General features: G+C 40.2%; 1 protein-coding gene across 1 annotated transcript in view; it reads left to right on the top strand.

The window, feature by feature from the left end:
- cntrl (centriolin) overlaps positions 1–21,969 on the top strand; it is a 132,081-nt gene that overhangs the window by 34,097 nt on the left and 76,015 nt on the right. Inside the window, exons 11-13 of the mRNA XM_041193665.1 lie at positions 9,340–9,534; positions 20,746–20,899; positions 21,279–21,499. Coding sequence (XP_041049599.1) covers positions 9,340–9,534; positions 20,746–20,899; positions 21,279–21,499 — 570 coding nt within the window. The remainder of the gene's footprint in view (positions 1–9,339; positions 9,535–20,745; positions 20,900–21,278; positions 21,500–21,969) is intronic.

The following is a 21,969-nucleotide window of genomic DNA, read 5'->3' as shown; positions in this document are numbered from 1 at the left end:
ATACAAGATGCATTGCAGTAAATCACCAAGACCCCCCGACGGTATCTTCCAAACCTGTGACCTCTTTCACTAGAAGGACAAGGGCAGCAGATGCATGGGAACATCACCACCTACAAGTTTCCCCCAAGCCACACACCATCCTGGCTTGGAACTATATCGTGGCTGTCGCTGGGCCAAAATCCTGGAACTCCCTAACTGCATTGTGAATGTACCTTCACCACATGGACTGCAGGCTAAAATCACCTTCTTAAGGACAATTAGGGATGGGCAACAAATGCAAGCCTAACCAGTGATGGCCATGTCCTGCAAAAGAATTAAACAAAAACCCAACACCTCCCAAGGCTCCCGAAGTTCCATCTTTAGGACCCTCCTTCATCTGTAGGCATGAAGTTAGCTTTAATACACCAACTCTCTCAACTACACAAGTACCTTGTGTTGTTCAGATTGCATGCCTGACATTAAGTCATAGTTGAGCAATATTTTTTCTCAAACTTAACATCAAAAAGACTGCAGCCATTAATTCTATTCCACTGCCAGGCTTTTTCCTCAGACTGCAAAATCAAAGCATTCTATTTCACCCTAAGTTATGCTTTGAATTACAATCTTATTTTCCACCTGTGTAACATTGCCAACGCTCAGCATCTTCATCACTAAAATAATTTTTATTAGGTGTGTTTTTTGCCATCTTGAGATTCAGTTGTTTAACACTGTCCCTTGTCTCTCATCCTCAACAAGTTTCAATTGTCCAAAATGCAGCCAGCTGCAACCTTCAGAAATATAGTGGTTGTTCATACAATGTAACAAAGTGCCAACTACTTGTTCAGAGGTCAGGGACTCTTCACAAAAAGTAGTACATCCTAACATCTAACCTATTTCTATGCTTGCATCTCTTATACCTCTATCTCCTGGTCTTCCAGAATCTAACCTATCTAATTCCCCTCAGTGGTTTGTGAATAGCTACAATAATTTGATATTACCTAAGAAAAGTACAGGTCAGGATTGAAATTAAAATTTACAATCAGGCACCATACTGAAGTCTATATGACTAACACCTCAGGAATTCCATTAGTAAATATATCTATTTTTAACTGTATACAATCTGTGTATATACCTATCTGTTCGGAGTCATGTGGTATGCACTTATCTATATGAACCTCACTTCCTGTGTCCTGCTTTCTTTTTCAGTCTCACTTTTTATGTCAACATTTGCCTGTCATGTCTCAAGGGCAGGCCTCTTTCTGTTAGGTGAAACGGTTGTGCTTTCGAACTATACCTTTTGAGGCCTGCTGCCTCAGATATACAGGGAATTCCTGTCGGACCACAGCATAGTAAACATTTACTTGTAGCCAAAAATATATTTAAATTAATTTGATTAACATAGGCCTAATGTACTGCGTGGACTAACATTTTTTTCTGAGGAGAATGGTTTGCTGTCTCCTTTATTTGCAGAAATATCCTTAGTTTGTGTGGTAATCATATTCTGTTTGAAAATTTCCTTTATTATTTCAATAGTTTTAATGCTGATCCACAAGTCAGCAACCCTTTGATATGTTTTATATATGGTGTTACGATCTCGGTAGAAACCAGTAACCTTTTTTTTTAAAAAAAAAATGAAGCCACAAGATTCCATGGTGTAAAACAGAAGGCTTTCTTTTACTATTTCCTCACGAGATGTGGGCGCCGCTGGCCATGCAAGCATTTATTGCCCATCAATAGTTGGCTTTGAGAAGGTGATGGTGAGCTGCCATCTTGAACTGCTGCTGTCCATGTGGTGTAGGTACACCCCCAGTACTGTTAGGAAGGGAGTCCCTAGATTTTGCCGCAGCAACAGTGAAGGAATAGTATTGAATATTGAATATCAAGGTGAGTTGGTTAGATTCTTTCTTGTTGGAAGTGGTCATTGCCTGGCACTTGTGTGGTGCAAATGTTACTTCCTGCTCATCATCGTAAGCCTGAATGTTGTCCAGGTCTTGCTGCATTTGGGTGTGGTCTGCTTCAGTATCTGAATATTCCTGAACATTGTGCAATCATCAGCGAATATCCCCACTTCTGACCTTATGATGGAAGGAAGTTCATTGATGAAGCAGCTGAAGATGGTTGGGCCTAGGACAGTACCCTGAGGAACTCCTGCATTGATGTCCTAAGACCAAGATGATTGGCCTGCAACAACCACAACCATCTTCCTTTGTGCTAGGCATGACTCCAACCAGTGGAGCGTTTTCCCCCTGATTCCCATTGACTAGTTTCACCAGGGCTCCTTGATGCTACACTCAGTCAATTGCTGCCTTGATGTTAAGGGCATTCACTCACGCCTAACCTCTGGAGTGCAGCTGTTTTGTCCATGTTGGACCAAGGCTGTAATGAGATCAGGAGCTGAGTGGCCCTGGTGGAACCCAATGTGAGCATCTGCAGGTTATTGCTGAGTAAGTACCACTTGATACCACTGACGACAATCCCTTCCATCATTTTGCTGATGATCGAGAGTAGACTGATAAGGCGGTAATTGGCCTTGTTGGATTTGTCCTGCTTTTAATGGATAGGATATACTTAGGCAATTTTCCACATTGCTGTGTGGATGCCAGTATTGTAACTGTAGTGGAACAACTTGGCTAAGAATATGGCATGGCAAGTTCTGGAGACCATCTTCAGTACTATTGTTGGAATCTTGTCAGGGCCCATAGCCTCTGCAGTATCCAGTACCTTCAGCCATTTCTTGATATCATGGGCAGAATTTTCCGCTCATTAGACGGGCGGGCATGCGCCCGACCCAAACTAACGTTAAATGACGTGCGATGTCATCACACACTTGTGTGATATTTCGGTAGGTGGGTGCATGCAGGAGTCAGAGCTGCACCCGCCATTAATTAAGAGGCCAGTTAAGGCCTTTGACAACCCAGTTGATGGCGATTTCATGTTGCCCCTGAGATTTTTCACTCGTCAAACAGGCAGCCCACGATTTGCAAAACCATGTCCACAGGTGGGATAAAAAGGGTCAGCAGCATTGCTAGTGTGAGTAGTGAGGAGTTTTGGAGATAGTTTGCTGTTGGTTGCTTCTTGGTACTTGGCAGCATAATCTTTGTTCAGGGCTTCGTTCTTGGCATTTCCATGCATTTTTTCAGGACTCGTTGGTGTCACCAAGGCCCCCTCAGGATTTGGACTCTGTGGACCCTAATAGTGGTTACATGTTGTGCCCTCCACAATCTGGCACTGGCAAGTGGGGATCCACTGGAGGAAGATGATCTTGACACAGCTGCATAGGCCACAGATGATGAATCCAGTAGTGAGTCAGAAGAGGAGCATGGTGAGGAGAACATTGAGGGTGTGGAGGCAGCCCTCGGTAACCTCCAGGGAGGCAGGGACACCAGGGACCCCTTGGTCTAACGCTTCTTCAGCTAGGCTGCCAAATAAGTGCTACCACCTCATGCCAGGGCTACCAACACCAACGTGGACCTCAGAAATGACGCTTTCCTTTTCCCTCAAAATACACTCAGTGCCTGTGCGATAAAGTTTCAAGGCACCCACATCCAGCATTACATACTGGTGTACTCTGTACCTACAAAATGAATGAAGCATACTCAGGCCAATAGCACAACAGCAAATGTAATATAATGTTGGCACTCAGATTATGAACAGAACAATATCAGGTTGTCACACCGTTTTAAAAAAAGTAAAAAAAATGGGAGAACAAAAGATCACCCATGACCAGTTCTTCTTGTGCTTAAGGTGCTTTAAACTTAAGTTTATGGGTGCTATGTCTGGGTGCACCCCCCCTTGTTGGCACCAGCTTTGGAGAAAGCCTGCTGACTCTGCTGTCTTGTTGCCTTGATTGCCTTGGCAGTCGTCCTCTGGCCACTGGACCCTGTGATGGCCCGGCCTGGGAGGGGATGACCAGTGCTACAGCTGGCATCTCCCTAGTTGCCGCAGGCTCATCAGATGCCACGGTCACTGGCAGAGGGGCCGGAGAAGCTGCTGCCATCATCCAGAGCGCCCTGAGAGGAGCCCGCAGACACAACAAGCAGCTCGTGCGACAATGTAAGCTCGCCATTGATGGATGGGCACCTAGCTGGGATACTGGGTGCCTCATCCATCTCACACATGGACACTAACCATCTGAGGTCAGTGCCTGTGTGAGGGCTTGCAGGATCAAGTGCAAGCCCAGGTACCCCTGATTCTGTTCCTGGAGGAGCCTCTCCATGAGACTCGCCACTCTCTCCATGGGGGAGGCATTGGGCTCGGCCATAAGTGTCAACACTGTGCTGATGCTCCGCAGGAATTCCTCCACAACGGAGACCATGGCATGCATACCCTCATGGATCTCCAGCAGATCCTCCCGCACACCCTGCTGGACATCCAGCATCTGCTGCCTAATGGACGACTCCAGAGGCTCATCATCAGCATTCGACTGAGCATGTTCCTGGTCCCCAGCAGTCCTCCGACTGCCGGCGCCCTGGGCACTCTCTGCCTCCGCCTGCACCTCAAGCGAGTATGAAGTGTCCCCACCAATGTGCACTGAGATACTAGCCGCCGAACTAATGCCCACCGAGGTGCTGGTATCTACATTGGTGCCTTCTTCAGAGAGTGGGTGTGACGCAGGTGCTTCAGGAGCATGTGGTCTTCCGGTGTTAGGATTAGCCCCTGGAGGTGCTGCCCTTGGCTGCTTGGTGGCAGATCTAAGGGGGAAGAAGGACATGTTATTAGTTTAAGTCATCACACTGTCACTGTGCATGCCAGGCACCTTGGTGAGACAATGGAGATCTGCACCAGGGTGACATCGTCTTTCAGTGACCAATGAGAAATCCAGTCTGGAGGCTCCCGTCAATGATGAGACTACGCAAGATTGTTTGCAGCATCTGAAACTCTCACTTCAGTGCACTGAACTCTTACCTTCGTCTGACACCCCAGCCTCTCCGCGGCCAGTTGACCAAGGTCCAAGGCCTCCTCGTACCTGGAGAGGATGTGGAGGCGTGGGGGTCTTCCACCAGTCCATGACCTCTCATTTATGGGATGTCTTCTCCTGAAAGGACAGAGGAGCATTGATTAGTCCATTCTTTACCTGCAACGCCATTGCAGCCTGGCCAACCCCACCTGAGGAGCACCTTGCAGGGCACATCCAAGTTGTGGCCCTTGTGGTGCAAGGCACTGAGTCAAAGCAGCCAGGGCGCTCTCCCTTGGCCCGCTCTGGCTTCATGGCCATTTGGCACTCAGACTCTAACACCCCAGAGCTCCACGAATGGCCAGCCCAAAACACTTCCAACACACTGACCCATGCCAACGCAGTACTCACAGCGCAGTAGTTCATTAAACCTCTTCTTGCACTCCACCCAGGTGCATGGCACCACACTGTGGCTACTCACCCAGGCTGCCACCTCCCCCCATGCCCTCTTTGTGAGGTGCGGTGGCCTCTTTCTCCCATCTCTGGTGACAAGGGTGTCCCTTCTGGCATTCACCTCCTCCAGGAGTGCCAAGGCACTCATTGGAAAAATGGCACCGAGTGCCAGCTGACCTCACCTCCCGCCTGGCGTCTATATCTTCGTTTGCAGCCATGTCGTTGCAACAACTCCAATGTGGGTAGCCTCCCTGGAGCGGCTTGCGCAGTTTTTGAACCAGTTGCCTAGTCACCATTGGAGCCGGCGGCCGACAGGTCCCCACCCAGCCCACCCCTTCTGAAACATTCTGCAGCTGGCGTTCACGCTAGGCGGGCCTTAATTGGCCCCACCAGCGTGAAATCACTGTCATGGCCCGATCACGGGTGGCATTCAATTTCCAAACTGCTCCCGCTCGCCCCCACCAAGCCAACCAGATAAGGGTAAAATTCTGCCCCATGTCTAGTGAATCAAATTGGCTGAAGACTGGCATCTATGATGCTGGGAACCTCAGGAGGAGACCAAGATGGATCATCCACTCGAAACTTCTGGCTGAAGATTGTTGCAAATGCTTAAGCCTTCTCTTTGGCAGTGATGTGCTGGGCTGTCCCATCATTGAGGATCAGGATATTTGTGGAGCTTCCTCCTTCAGTTAGTTGTTTAATTGCCCACCACTATTCGCGATTGGATGTGGCAGGACTGCAGAGCTTAGATTTGATCCATCGGTTGTGGGATTGCCTAGCTGTATCTATTGCATGTTGTTTCTGCTGTTTGACATACAAGTAGCCCTGAGTTGTCACTTCACTAGGTTGACACCTCATTTTTTGGTATGCCTGGTGCTGCTCCTGGCATGCCCTCCTACACTTTTTATTGAACCAGGGTTGATCCCCTGGCTTGATGGTAATGGTAGAATGGGGGATACACTCGGCCATGAGATTACAGATTGCGGTTGAATACAATTCTGCTGCTGATTATGGCCCACATTGCCTCATGGATGCCCAGTTGTGTTATATTATAAATTTATCCCATTTAGCATGGTAGTAGTGCCACACTATGGAGGGTATCCTCAATGTGAAGATGGGACTTCATCTCCAGAAGGGACAGGTGCATGTACAGCAAAGTTTATTTTGATTGTAAACAGCTAAAATTACCAAAGTAAGCACATTTTACTGGCTTTTTTTAAACATATTTTGTATCCCACAATCAGTTTTCTGAAATTTTAACAGCAAAAATGAATGAGCAGCAAAACGTCACCCGTACCTTTTATCTGGCAGAAGTTTGAGAGAGGAGAAGATTGAAAATTAAAGTTTTTTTTAAATGACACTATTTTAGTTCTAGTCATGATTTAATTTTGCTTCATTATAAAAGCAATTTAAATTATGTGCAAGTGGAGAGGGATATTTAAAAATATATATCAGTAGTGTGGTGATCCTCTAATTGTAGCTACTAATGTATGAAAACAATGTTAAAAATATTGTTACTATTGCTAGTAATTCCTCCTTCTCTCAATTACTGAATTCTGATCACATAGTAATTGGTCATTCTGTGCCACTGCAGCACCTTGTTGACATCATTACTTTTAGATAAGATCACTGCAAAATTAGACAGTAAACATAACACTCAATGAAATATTCAGCCCTTTAAAAACTGACAATGTGAGTTACTACAATCTATATAAAAATTCACTATATTTCTCAGTAAATATTTATTTATCATTTATTTGTCAATGTGCCATACCTAAAAATAGATTCATTATGAAATTTTAAAAGTTAATTTTCAATTATTTTGCTTAATAGATTTTAAGGTTTATCAAAATTTGTGCATACTGCACAGATTGCAAAATAATTGAAGTTCACTCTGAAAATTACCAATTAGGAGGTATGGATGAGATTTTGATTCATCAAAATTATATTTAAAAAGATTGACTGCTTCCTGACTGCAGGTAAATCTTTGTATGTAACAGAGGAAGACCTAAAGCGAATCAAAATATAAATTAGGAAAAAAGCATGGGAATTTTTTTCATAATTCCGTTTAAAACAAGTTCCTCAGCTTGAATTATTATGTTCTATAACATATACTGTATGACATGAGGAAAAGCTTTTTAATGTAACAAGTGGTTAGAATTTGGAATACATTGCCTGATAGAGTACTGGATACAGATTCAAGAGTAACCTTCAGAAGAGAATTGGATAAATTTTTGAAGGGAAAGAAGTTACAGGGATATGGAAAAAGAGCAGAGCAGTGGAACTAACTGGATTGCTCTTCAAAAGAGCCAGCGCACACTCGATGGGTTGAATGGCCTCCTTTGCTTCACTGTTTAATGATTCTGTAACTCATTCCTTTGATATTACCTTGTGGCTGATCTCAGTATCACTTACATGGCTTGATTGTTCCTCTTGTATATTGATTAACAAAACAGAACACAGTTCTCAAGGTGTGGCCTTGATCCTGTGCAGTTTTAACATGATATTGTTAACTTATACCGAAATAATTATAGTGTTAGTTTAAACATTCTATTTGCTTTTGAGTTTAGAACAGGACAAAAGGGCATAATAGTCTTTTCTGTCCTTTTTCTTATATTTGCATTATGACTTGCATACATTATACTACACCGTATAATGTAAAAAATCTTTGCACAGCGATGGTTATGCAGGCTCATTGCAAGTACAGTGTTCCCCCAAAAGAGAGAAAGTTATTATGACCCAACCGATGGTAAAGGCTGAGTTGTTCAAATACCAGAGAGAAACTTGAAACAACTGTCATAACCCATTTTTGCAATTTGTATGTTTCAAGATGCAGGCTTTGAATTCAGTAATAATAAGACCACCGAGTCTCAAGGTTTTTTATAAAACTAAATTAAACATTTTTTAATATAAGAAAGATTGTAAGCATGTACATATGTCTACAAAATTGCTATTATAATAACTATAAAAATCCCCTAATTAATCTTACTCTCAGTTAGACACCCAGTAAGGCAACAGTAAAACATATTGCACCCGCCCGCCGCCGCAATCTTCTGGTCCCGCCGCAAGTCCATGGACTTCTGGCTGGGGTGCCGCCTCTCCCGCGGCAGGTCCCGCCCATGATGGGGCCAGAAAATCCCGGCCATAGATTTAAGCAGACCCCTGGCAAAGCACACCCTGGTCAGTCGCATTCAAAATTAGTTTCTTTCAGCTCTGGATCCTTGCTTACTGGAGGCGTTAGACCTTAGAATCCCTACTCGTTGTACCAAAAGGCTTCTATTCCTTTATACATATTTTCCTCTTTGAATGCAAATTCTCATTGTCACTAGGCTTTTTTAAATTTTAAATCTTCTAACAATAAAGCCCTTTCGTAATACTCACTTTACTGGTAAGTTTAATAAAAAATAAACACATTGTTTCTGAGTTTCACCTGGTTAGGTGTAATATTTCACCCACTCTTTTGAATGGTCTATTTAAAATTGCAAATTGCCGCCGTTACACCTCACCTTTTATTCCCCTATGTTTATTTAATTACCATTTCAAACCTGCTTCTCTTCTATACATCAAAGCCTCCAGACCAGCTGACTTTAATCTAATTAAGACACACACATCGACAGAGACACCACTAAACTCTATTTTAAAATAATTTCCAATAACATTATAGACATTATTATATCTTCTTGACAAAGTTGTGTGTGAATGATTTTGTTCTTCAGTACATTTAGTTAAGAAATGATGCATGATAATTTAAAAGGAAAGAAGGAATAACAAAAGAATTGTGGGCCGAATACAAAATCAAATTAGGAATGACCTTGTAGGTATTGTTATCAATGACCAAATGGCAAGCTAGATACAATATCCTACAATGAAGATTATTAAGAAAAGCATTATATGTGATAACCACAATATTTTGACAAGGCTATTTTGGGAGCTTTCATATGGAATTGAGCTGAAAGTTACCTTGAAAATGAATTCTGTACAGTGTAGTGTCATCCTTTCTATTCAATGTATAGATTTCAGAAGTTGAGAAGGATCAACTCCTCCAGCAATTGGCACAGAAGATCCAGCTGATTAACGAATTGCGTCAGGAGACCGAGAAAGTGGGGCAGCAGATGGAAAAACAGTGGAAGGAAATGGAGAAAAAACAGCATGAGATTGATGATCTGGGAAAGGTCCTGGAGTCTCTTGATCCCAAAGACCCTCGACACGTGAGTAAAAGTTAAAAAGAGAAGCCAAATTGATACCTTGCCTTTAATAAAGTCACCAAGGTTTTCATTTCCTTTTGCTCATAGTGGGTGGAGAGGAGAAGGGAAGGAGAGAAGTAAATTGGAAATCAGGAAAAAAGTAAATCAGGCTTAACCTTTTTCTACAATCGCTTAGCAACCCAGGACAAAACTCAGCATTGTTTCAGCGGTTACATTTGAAGGTCAGGGCTGTCCAGAAAATGTGACCCCAAATGGTACTATACTGCATAAGCTGACCATGTAAGAATCTAGTCACTTAATTGGTTAACATAAATTTTTATATTAAATTCAGTTGAACAAAAATCTAGTTTTATGATTGAATATTTTGAAGCTGTTACATGGTTTAACAACTATTTAAAAGAAGTAATGATTTGAGTAATGATTTATTGATATTGTTATGTATACAGGCCACCTAAGCAAAGTTCAATTCTTTCTAGGTATAAAAATTAGAGATTAATTAAAATGCTACTTGTGTGGTGTCAACCTGTGATGTGTCATATTTCTTTCACAAAATTTACAACAATTTTGAGAGCGGAACACATATGAAACTGATGGGATTCAACAGGAATTTCACTTTTATTGTCAAATAAAAAAGGCCTTGAATGTAATTTCGCAGCAGTAATAATTCAGGTGCAGGGCCTTCATTGAAGCATTGAATTAACCTTAAAAGTTAAAAGTAATCCCTGAAATGACTGTGAAGAAAACTAGTGCGAACACAACCTATTGCCATTTCACCGAAGAACATTCGGGCCAGCATCTTCTGGTTGGTGAGCGGGTGCGGGGCCTGCTCTCTGATGCATAAAATGACACAGGGTGACGTCGGGCCTGTGTCCCCACATCACCCCGTGTCATTTAGATTGTCAGTTCGGTGGGCATGCATCTGATTCGGATGTGCGCCCACCAGCCTATCAATGGCCTTTTAAGACCATTAAAAAAGCAATTGAACTCATTAATGGACCTGCCCATCCAACCTTAAGGTTGGCGGGCAGGCCGGGAGCCCAGGCGGGCTTGTGAAGAAACAGGAAACCTTATCCACAGGCGGGATGAGTTTCATGAGTGATTTTAAAAGTGCAGAATATTTTACAATAAAAGTTATGGACATGTCCCAGCTCATGTGACAGTGTCACATAAAGGGACATAGCAGGGAAATTTTTTTCTGATCTTTATTGAAAGTTGTAAATCGGAGTCGATCTCCCTGAGGCAGCACTTTGCCTCAGGGAGATCTGTGTGGTCTTTCAAGCTCATGCGCGAAAGAGTGCACTCCTGGCTGAGGGAATCTCCCCCCCCCCGCTCGCACAGGGAGCGCATAGTGCTTCATGGTGCACATCACGGTGGGCGGGCCTTAATTTGCCCACCCACGTAAAATGGCAGCGTGCCCCCAATTGGAGGCATGGATTGGAAGCACGCCCACTCTCGCACTTCCCCTCCACCCCCACCTGACGGAGGAAAATGGTGCCCTTGATCTAGTAACAGCCAAAATCATCAAAAATGGCATATATAATTTCAGTAAATATCTGAGAATATGGATAATCCATTTTTAAAAAGATGTAGTTTATTGTATATTAGTCCTGTGGCATAAACCATTGTAAATGGACACAACCTTTCCGTGGAACATAAATAATATTAGCTTGGAAGTCTTTTTCTAAGTCGTGACAGATTGTGTTCAAAGGTTGATTTTTCTATTCTGTCTAAATACATTGAGTAAATATAAAGTGCTCTGTCTGCATTAGTTGTAATTTCTATTGCAATATTTTAATGTCTTTTATAATTAGCTTAATTTTGTATTGTCATGTAAATACAGCGCAGAACCACACATAATGAGCCAATTTTTCTGAAATAAATGTCTGAACAGCACACGCCATAATTAATGTGCTAATCCATCAGCAACTTGTAACGGGAAAGAGAGAACCTGTGAATTGTGAATCAACCAGTTGGATGTTTTGTACTGCTCTGCCCGTTGGCTTCACGAAAACGGCATATTGCGCTTAACCTCCCTGTGATTTTCATGACATTGTTGCACTTGTGAATTAATTGGCCACATAAAGTTATATCTAGTATTCAATATTTTATGGACCTTTAACGATGCGATATTTGTTATTGACTACCAATCAAGTTCCTTATCTGGACATTTTAAGAATATTAGTTTTTTAAATTCTATTTTTTATGAACTTTTTTCTTATCTTTTTTCATTTTCAATCCATTATTTCCTTCCCCCTCTTTATCTTTCTTCCTGTATGTGATTTGACATTGAATTCACCCTCTTCTCTGCCCTTCCTCTGTTATTTCTATTCTTTAATCTCATTGGTTAAGGAGAAGAATTTTGGAGAGGGCACAGAAGAGATTTACTGGAAAGGTTCTAGGGATGAGGGATTGCGTAAACTGGAGACTGGAGAAACTGGGATTGTTTTCGTTAAAGCAGAGAAGGCTAGGAGGATATTTGATAGAGGTGTTTAAAATAATGAAGAGTTTAGATAAAGAAACAGTTTCCAGTGGTTGAAGACACAGCTTTACGGTGATAGGCAAAAGACCAGAGGTGACATGAAGAAAAGCTTTTTAATGTAACTAGTGGTTAGAATTTGGAATTCATTGCCTGATAGGGTACTGGATACAGATTCAAGAGTAACCTTCAGAAGGGAGTTGGATACATTTTTGAAGGGAAAGGAATTGCAGGGATATGGAAAAGAACAGGGCATTGGGACTAACTGGATTTCTCTTTAAAAGAGCCAACACAGACTCAATAGGTTGGTTGGCCTTCTTTGCTTTAATATTTTATGATTCTATAACACATTCCTTTGACACTGGGGATCAGCCTTGTGGCTGATCTCAGTATCACTTACATGGCTTGACTGCTCCTCTTGTGTATTGATTAACAAAACGGAACACAGTTCTCAAGGTGTGGCTATGTTCCTGTGCAGTTTTAACATATTATTAACTTATACCCAAATAAACTAACAATATAATTAAACATTCTATTTGCTTTTGATTTTAGAACAGGACAAAAGGGAATGTTAGTCTTTTCCTGTCCTTTTTCTTATATTTGCACCACTACTTGCATACATTTCAGCCATATATGTTTTACACAAAAAAGTGGTTTTTAAAGGCACTGCAGTGGGAACTATTGTGAGATCAGGAGACCTCATCACAGCATGCACCGGCATTCAAAATTAAAGCTGCAGCAACAAAAGGAGGAAAAAGCCTTGAGCAGTGGAGAGGAAAGCTCAAAGCTGGTGTTGGTGAGGCTAGAGCAAAGCCAAAGAGTGGCATTGGAGAGGGAAGGAGAGTGGAGAACCTGAGGACAATAGAGATGAGAGGAGTTGGGAGCCCAAGAACAGTTCTAGAAAGGTGAGAGATAACTGTGCCTGTGTGAGGTGGGTGAAGAGTTGGAGAGTGATAACGTGAATTAAAAGAGGAGGACAAATGAATGTTAATATGAACTGGCATGATTGGAAGGGAAAGTGTTTCACTGAACTGGGATGTGGGGAAGTATGCTTGTGAATGAAGTTTATTGGAGAAGGTAACTGTGAACTTGGGAGTTACAGCAGAGAGCATGTGAGAATTGCAAAGGAATGGGTGTAAGTGAAATGAGAAACAATTGGAGTGGGTAGAGTGCCTCTGAACTAAGGGAAGTTGGACTGTCTCTATGAAAGGATAGAGTAACTGCTGAAATAGCTTTAGAGGAAATAATCTGTCAATTGCACTCTAATAAAGTGGTCAAAATAGGCGAAGTAAACAATTTTTTTGTGTAAAAGAATTCAAAATTTTCTGAGAGACCATGCTCTAGACCCTCATTGTAATGTATCAGCAGTTGGCCTTGGCCATTATTTGAATTGCGTGTATACAATTCTAAATTTGTCCAGACCTTAGCTCTAATTAATTAGACTGGTTTCAATTTCCCGCATTGCTATTGGGTGTTTCTTTTTAAAAAAACCTACAAAATATTCAATGCCCTATTCATTATAGAATACAAAATGCTGCAAGATGCAATAAATAAAAGGTCAGAATTAAGGCGTTCTGAGGGTGCATGTCCCAGATCTATCCAAAAGCACATTTTTCCTAGAGTTTTCGTGTACTTGTCCCACCCTCTCCAGTACAAGTGAAGGTTTGTGCCTCACTGCACTTTCAATATAACTCTGATTTGCATGATGCGTCTAATGTAAAATTTGATGTTATCAGGATCTGGAATGCTCTACCTGAAAATGTGGTGGAAGCTGATTCTATAAATAATTTTAAAAGTGGGTTGAACAGATACTTGAGGATGAGGAACTTGCAGTGTAATGGACAGAAAGCAGGAATGTGGGACCAAAGAGCCAGAGTAGGGCCGACGGGTCAAATGGCCTCCTTCAGTGCAGAAGTTTCCACAATTGTATTTCATGATAAAGTTACTGAGCGTACAAGGAAGAATATAATTACTACTTTTCACTTATTCTATGCTTACAGCCATTTTGTAGTTGCCAGCTTTTTTTTTGAAGCAGTTTGTCAGTATTTACAAGCATTCTAGCATAACATGCATCTGCCTGATATTCTTTAATTTTGCATAATTTATATGTGAAATTTTTAGAGGGCAGTTTTACTTTGTATTTGATATTAGTTTAGTAACAGGTATATTGGTCAAGACATCCAAGTTGATTTGTGATGATATCCTTTCTGAAGGATTAGTCATTGAGAAAAAAAATTACACATTTATCCAGTGTTAATTTGCCACTGATTACTGAAAAGGGATTGTATATTGTGAATAATTAGTTTGGCAGACTGAGTTGTGAAATGTTTGCAGGTGATTGTACCAGATGAGGTGCTATTATATGTGACAATGCCATCCTTTTACCCTGGAATCTTGGTTTAAATCCACCCAAATTTGATGGGTTGTGTTCATAGGTGTTAGCTGCTGACTCATTGCATTACCTCCTCTGCTTTGAAAATTCAAATTGTTCATTGTGAAGATTCAAGGTTAGTTTCAATGGCACTTCTGTATTTAGGACCTTCACATCCCACACGAACATAAGCAGTGCTATTTCACCAGTTAATAGTATCGATACCACAAAATTGCACTGCCCATGGTCAATGGAAAATGTCATGACATCTGGATAATTTTAAATTGAAATTTCTGGCAATGAAATTAGAAACTCCAGATGCCCCCGATTGTTGAGCTAATGTACAGAGAACAAAAAAGCATGGATTGGTGATCGTAAATTCATTGGGGAGAGTAATTATGATTACTAGTGAACAAGTCTGCTGACTAGCATAATTATACTGCTTGTGTTGTGTTGCATGTCTATTCTGTGATGATCATAAAAAGATAAAATTTTAGTAATTCTTGAACTGTACCTGAAGACTGATATGCTTTGTGCTTTGCTGAGACCTGAGTTATCACAACTGGTAATGAAAGAGTTAAATGCTAGCAATGTGGAATGAATGTAAGAGATAGCTTTGGAACTTTTTTTGTTGTTCTGATCAAAGTGTTGCTGTGTTCCACATTCTTAGAATGCAGAAGCTGTGATGCAGCTAAAAGTGCCGACAGCTGTGGGCTAACTCGAGCTTTTCTTTGTGAATCCAGTCTGTATTTGCAGTGTTTCTTTTAAGTTTAGCCAATCTAATGTGTAGACATGTTACAACAGCAAAATTGTTTGAAAAAGAGTTTCCTTTTTAATTCTAGGAGAGTGACTGAGTTGATGCCGATAGTTACATTAATGCTCACAATTCAGGCTTGAGGCCTGTTCAGCTTGGGCAGCTAACAAAGTCCAAAATTCTTTGGAATCATGCCAAATAGCAAGGAGCATAATTAGGCTTAACTGTTGCATGCATTGATTGATTATATTGATTGTTCAGTTACCAGGTGGTACATTGATAGGTGGTACGTTGATGATTTACACTGTACCTTGTTAAGACTGAGACTTAAACCATTCAGTTGATCTCATATGTGTAACATTCTCAGTTGGTTTGTATGCTTTTGTGGCTGGCAGTTAGCTGTGATGAGGGCTGCAGGAGCGCTGCCTCTGGGGAGATTAGAGAAGCAGTTAGATCAGCAGGTTTGGATTGGCTGCACAAAGCACTTCCTGTGTTGTGATTTGAAGCATGTGGTATAACTGCAACTCTCCGGAAAATGGACAGGCTGATCTCTATCATGTTCATGTAAAATAAGTGAAAGAAAAAAGGCTGATCTCTATCATGTAAAACAAGTGAACGAAAAATCTTTGACTAAAGTTTTAAGAAATTTCTTCAAGTTGCAAGAGCTCCAAGTCAGCAAAACTAATGTGAGTAATGAGAACAGGAAGCTTGAGGGAAAGGGAGCTGGCTGAAGCATTTGACTTGCAGCTAGTTTAGGCAGAGTAGAAGAACTTACTTTTGTATACCATTTAAAACTTTTTAAATTTATCAGTAGCAGAATTTAAAGAATTGTTTTGTAATTGTATACAATATCCATATGTTTATAGTAAAGGCGTTTTGCTGTTTGCTAGCTACTTATTTAGTTGGTTTCTTTATGTACTCACAAGCTGCATTGTATTGAATGCACACTTCACATCATGTGTGACTTATGTGGTTTTTATTGTGCTTCTGGGTTATTTATAGTAAAAGGAACAGAAAATGAAGGCTAATGTAGTAGCGTGCCAACATAAGTGTTCTAATTGCTAACCATTGATAACGCAAGACAATGCAAGTTCCAGTAGAGTTTAACACTTTCAACTCTTTAAGTACCAACTGTGTTGTGAACCTTACAAATTGCATTATTATGTTGTATATTAGTTGTATTTTTATATGCGAAAATATTTTTTGTGTATCTCTAATGTTGGAAAATTGTGGATTTAAAAGTTATACAAAACCAAAGAGTTATCCCAAAATTCTTTGAACAAGCTAATGAAAATCACTTTTCCAAAAAGAATTTTAGATTCTAATATAATCTGCACATAATGAATATTGAAGTGAGTGCATATATTCAAAAATTGGATTCTAAAGCTCCACAATTATAAAAGAAATCTAACTGATTTAACACCATCTTAGTATTTTAAGAATATAGCAACACCTGCCTGTAGGCAATCAGCAACCTCTGATAAGGCCAATAGCAAAAGACAAAAAAAAACATTGAGGAAGAAAGCAACCACTACAAAGCAAAGAATTTGTGGAACACTCACAAAGGGATAGAAGTTTCGCTAGTTACCATATATAATAACAGAAAGAGGTACTAAACGTGGAACAAAATGTCACAATTATGTTGACATTGATGAAATTCACAGGTTTAATGCTTGCAGTTTATTGCAACTATGGTTGGGTCAGATCAGGTCAGGTCAGCTGATATCCAGAGGTTGAATTGTGCCCAGGCTATCTGAAGAGATGCGGTCAAGTCTTGGCTGAGAACTTGGATTCTGCAAGGATCTGGGCCGGCAGTGGGATTTGGGTCAGGTCTGGGCTGATGGCTATTTATGATTGAGTCTGGGCTTATGGCAAAGGTCAGATTGAGTCTGGGCTGATGACAAGGATGGTGTCTAGTTTTGTTTGGGCCAACAATAATTGACATGTCTGTGTTGTCAGCAGGAGTCAGGTTGCATCTGAGCTGACTAGGAGTTAGGTTGTGTCATACTGATTCTGCAGTCAGGTTGGATCTGGATTGGTAGGAGCAGTCAGCTTAATGAGAGGATATGCCCCCATCCTCAATACCTTAGTTTGTGATGATGTTTCTTTTAAATTAAGTCTTATCCCCTCTCCCTCTAGAAAGCAAACTATTTGAAAAGTTTGCTAGAAATCTGCCAATCCAACTGTTTATGGAGGGCAAAAGCAGTGTCATAGGCCAATAGCCAATTTAAAATGATTCATGATGATAGATTCAAATGGGATGGCGACTTCTGAAATGAATCACTAGGCATAGCCATGCAGATTTTGGTTAAAAAATTCTTATTGAAGAAGGGTTGTTACTAACTGTGAAAAGAGAAAAATATAGGCCCCTGTAAATGTGCAGTTGTGTCTTTATGAATTTTGAATCTGTATCCTATAAGCTATTCAGATAAGCTATTATTAGAACTTTGTGCATTTCGTCGTGGCATTTCAGCCTTCCTGTGCTGTGTAACAAATTCTGAAGGAAATGTGGGCTGTCTTTAAATTTGAATTTTTGTAGCCTGTTTGTTCTTGTTGCTGTGCCATTTTAGAAGTAGTTTGGAAGTAAAGAAGAAAGCGCCACAGCTGTTCAGAATAACTGTGGTTCTGAGCAGGAAACTTATGGCTCATACCCAAATTATCACTGCAGCACCCATTATAATTATTTTATTATGGTCTATTTGATTTACAACATTCTTAAATGTACACTCCATTGATCATTAAATGCCAATATCTCCCTCTCCCCCTTTCGGTCACTGACAAGAATGTTCTGTTAATTGCCACTTTATACAGTAAAAATGGTTTTAAGGTTTGTTTGTCATCTAGTTAATTGCATACATGAGCACTAGATTAATGTTCTCATTCTTCTCATACATTTTGTAAATAACTAATTTATTCACTCACTCAGGTCATTCTAACCTAATTACTGATTAACCACATTCTTTTACCTGTCCTAAACTGTTGAATTATTGTAAATATGAAGTGGCAGAAGTGACATTTTCTGACAAGCAGTACCTGGGAGCGGTTGATGATATCTGAAGTTTAGATCTGGTGGTAGTGGTAAAAATATTCTATTTTTCAGGTGTGGACAGGTGAGTGATCATAGCATGGAACTACAGCCAAACTCTATTTCAATTGTGTATAACACATTACTTTGGTTAGTGTATCCACCAGCTGCCCACTGGAAGCAGCTGAGACATAATACCACTGCAAATATTTTTATCAATATAAATGATAAAAGTTATATCTGAGAGAGAAGTTCCAACTTTGAATTAAGTTCATGCCCTGAATATTTCAATGAAATTCTGCGCAATGGAATACTTTTTCCATACTTCACTCCATATCAATGATCGTTCAGGTAAGTATAAAATCATTTGTGAAAATCAGTTGTGTATTTAAAGGAACATTCTGGGGTGGGGGATGAGTTATATAAAAAATATGTATGGGTCCAATCTCTGACACTAGCTTGGGTAAGAAACTGAGTTTAAATATATTAGCGTTTTACATTTAAAGTCAAATTTGCATACAGCTATTCTGTACGTCAGGATGGTTGTAGGCATAGACTGTTCCTGTGCTCATTTTTACCCAACTGGTCAAGTGCTTGATGTTACGTCTGTACTGCTGTAGCTTCAGCACTGAACCAGTTATTGAATTTAAATAAAATGTTGTTGTACATCTGTCGCTATTGCTTTCTCAGTGGACAGTTCTTTTAAATATTGCATGAGATTATGACATGATTATGTGCTATTTTCAAGCAGTGTGGGTACTCTGAAAATGCACACAAGAAGCAGTGGTCTCTATAACTCTAATGCACAAGGCAGCCATTTGTGAATTGATAAAATTATGATGTGTATCATTAGTTTCCGTAACAACTTCACTTTTGCATAAGTATCTACTACATGCTGAGGTAAGCCCTATAAAAACCTATACGGGGGTATTTTTTTCAAAATGATGCTAAATTGACCCTGAAATGCTGTCAATTCATACAAACCATATATGGTAGGAGTTATACCTTATGAATTATCTGTCAACCCTAAAATAAGACCACCACTGTGCCTCAGACATAAGACTTTTTGTCTTAGGATAAAGAATTTCCTTTTTTGGAAAACAGGCATAACTAATCTGACTGTCACTGGGTAAGCTTTCCCCAAGGATACAAAGGTTAGGTGGCATAAAGTGATCAGACTGATGGGAAAATGGATGAAAATCGATTTTTTTTCAGATTATCACATTTTGTTAATTGTCTAGTGCCATGAGTGCCCACTGTTTGCAATTAAAAGTATTGAAATTGTGCTACAGGATATCATTTTGCTACCTGTGCAATTTCTGATAATGCTCACTTGGCCTCAGTCCCTGGATTGCACTTATAATGGAATGTGTTTAAAAATTTGTAGCAGCATTTTGAGGCTATTTCTCAAATAGTTTTTCTTAATTTCTCTCTTTTTTCTCCTATCTCCAGTAAACCTTATACCAAGTGTTATGAAACTTGCTTTTTTGCCCAATGTCAATGATATTGGGTCAGCAACTTCCCTAAACAGAGTTCCCTCGCACTTACAACATGCCACCCACCACAACTTTTTAGCGGGAAGCTCAGTAATAGAAGGATGCCAGGCAGAGGGATTGCATTAGAGGCAGACTTCACCCATCTACAAGTATCCTCCTCCATTAACATTTACAGGCAGTGATTTACCTATCTTGCAATGACAACGTGAAATCAGCTGGCCCAGCTCTAAGTCAGCAGAGAGTCAGATGAAGAATTTTGTTAACATGTATTATATGACTGTTAATGACAGTAAAAGTTACCTGCACCCTCAAATCATCTTATGCAATCTAGTTCCAGACATGTTAAATTGTTGCTCAAGGATAAGAAGCCTGGGAAAAACAGGCAGAGTTAACTTTGCTATCACATCATCCTGCATGGACTTGGGAGTGTTGTGTGTCTCCATATTTATTGTTCTAACCACAGGGTTGTGCCAGATTTTTAATTAGTCATGCAGCCTTTAGAACAATTGAAATACAAATTCAAAATATTATAAGCCTTTGTAAAGCAACCAACGTTTTTATTATACATATCTAGCTACTTCATGTGGTGATATCCCTTCAATTTATCCATCATCTCTTTTAATCAGCTCTTTAAGGACTGCCAGTGTACAAGTTCTGAGCCATCCCCAAGAGAAATCCCAAAACCAGGTCCAGTATGGCCAGGGCATTTAACCATACAATTAAAGTAAAGCTGAGCCTGCAAAGCAAGAGCCTGATTAGAAAATCTATCCTACCGTGTACTTAAAAAGTATAAAATCAAGAGCATTGTCACTGTCCAGAAGCAATATTCCCACTGCTTGGTGCCTCCTCGTGGTGCCGTGTTCTCTACTATTGTATAAAACAGCATGTTGGAGTCACATTTCTTTCAATTCTATTAATGAGGCATTGAAACATAGATACAATGTTATTAAAATAAATTAGAGGATAAAGAATTAACATTCTATAACTTTATTCAAATTGCTGAATATTATGTAAAACGCAGTTATGTCTTAATTAAATTGTGGTATTTATTATTTACAGCAACTCAAATTAAGTAGGATTGTTTTTTCTTAGGTACATTTGAAAGCTCAAATGATCAGTAAAGCCCAACAACTTGACATGATGTCCAAGCAATACAAGCAGTTGGAGAAGCGTCTGGAAGGAATGCTGTCTAGAATTGCTAAGGAAACAGAGGATATCAAGGATCTGGAAGAACAGTTGACAGAAGGTGTAGCTGTTAAAAATAGTTTTTTATTCTCTGAGGAAGGCTCCTCCGTAGATGAACAAACAGCATATTGTGCAAATGAGTGTGCCCTGTTGAAATATTAAGAGAATTCCTAAGGAGCATATTTGTAAAGAGCTGTTTTTTCTTTATTTTATTTTAAGTTAAGCGACAGAAGGTCAAACTGAGGGTCCAAACCTAAATTTTGGGTTGGGGGAAAATATATCTGCATATGTAATGCCTCGAGAAAGGGCTGCAATTTAATGAGTTGTATTATTAGTAATATTTGATCCTGCTGAATTAATCAGAATTCCCTAATGGTGCACACAACAAGTGCTGTGACAAGTGCTTTAAGGGTTAACTTGTCCTAATGCATTTTTAATAGGCCAGATAGCAGTTAATGAAGCACTGAAGCGGGACCTGGAGGGTATTATTGCTGGGCTGCAGGAGTATTTGGAGAGCGTGAAAGGGCAGGCAAAACAAGCCCGGGAGGAATGTACAGAGCTGCAGAAGGAAAAGGAGGCACTGTTACATCGATTGGCTGAGCTGGAACAACAGAAGAATCAGCTCGAAGTTGTTGCCATGGATGCGGAGCACTTGAGAAAGGTATGTACTTGAGTGCATTAGAACCCTGAGGAATTATACCATTTTCTTACAACAAAAGGTGATCACAATAAAAATTTAAGAATAAAATTTCACAAAATATATAGATTTACAATTCAGCACCACTTTCACATGAAATTCTAATATTCATGTTGATCATGGTAAAGGGATGGCCCTAGTGGGGTGTGGTGGGGTTGGGGAAGGGGACGGTGTGGGAGAAAAGATCGACTACATATTCGTCACCTTAAGTAATACCAAATCAGCAACTGCCAATAATAGAGTATTAACTATTAAATGTATAATGTATTGTAGCAAAATAAGAACAAAGTTGCTTGTTTATAGCAACGTTTCTGCTTTCCCTGCTCTAATTATGCGAACAACACATTATAGAAGCAAAGATTTGTTTGCAACTATTACACTGTATCATGCAAACAGGTAATATAGATACATCTCTAGTTAAATAGTAAGTAATA

Source organism: Carcharodon carcharias, chromosome 8 (assembly GCF_017639515.1).
Source record: "Carcharodon carcharias isolate sCarCar2 chromosome 8, sCarCar2.pri, whole genome shotgun sequence".
NCBI classification, from domain to species: Eukaryota; Metazoa; Chordata; class Chondrichthyes; order Lamniformes; family Lamnidae; genus Carcharodon; species Carcharodon carcharias.
The sequence above is the reverse complement of the archived record's forward strand: the minus strand, read 5'-3'. Positions and strand labels throughout refer to the sequence as shown.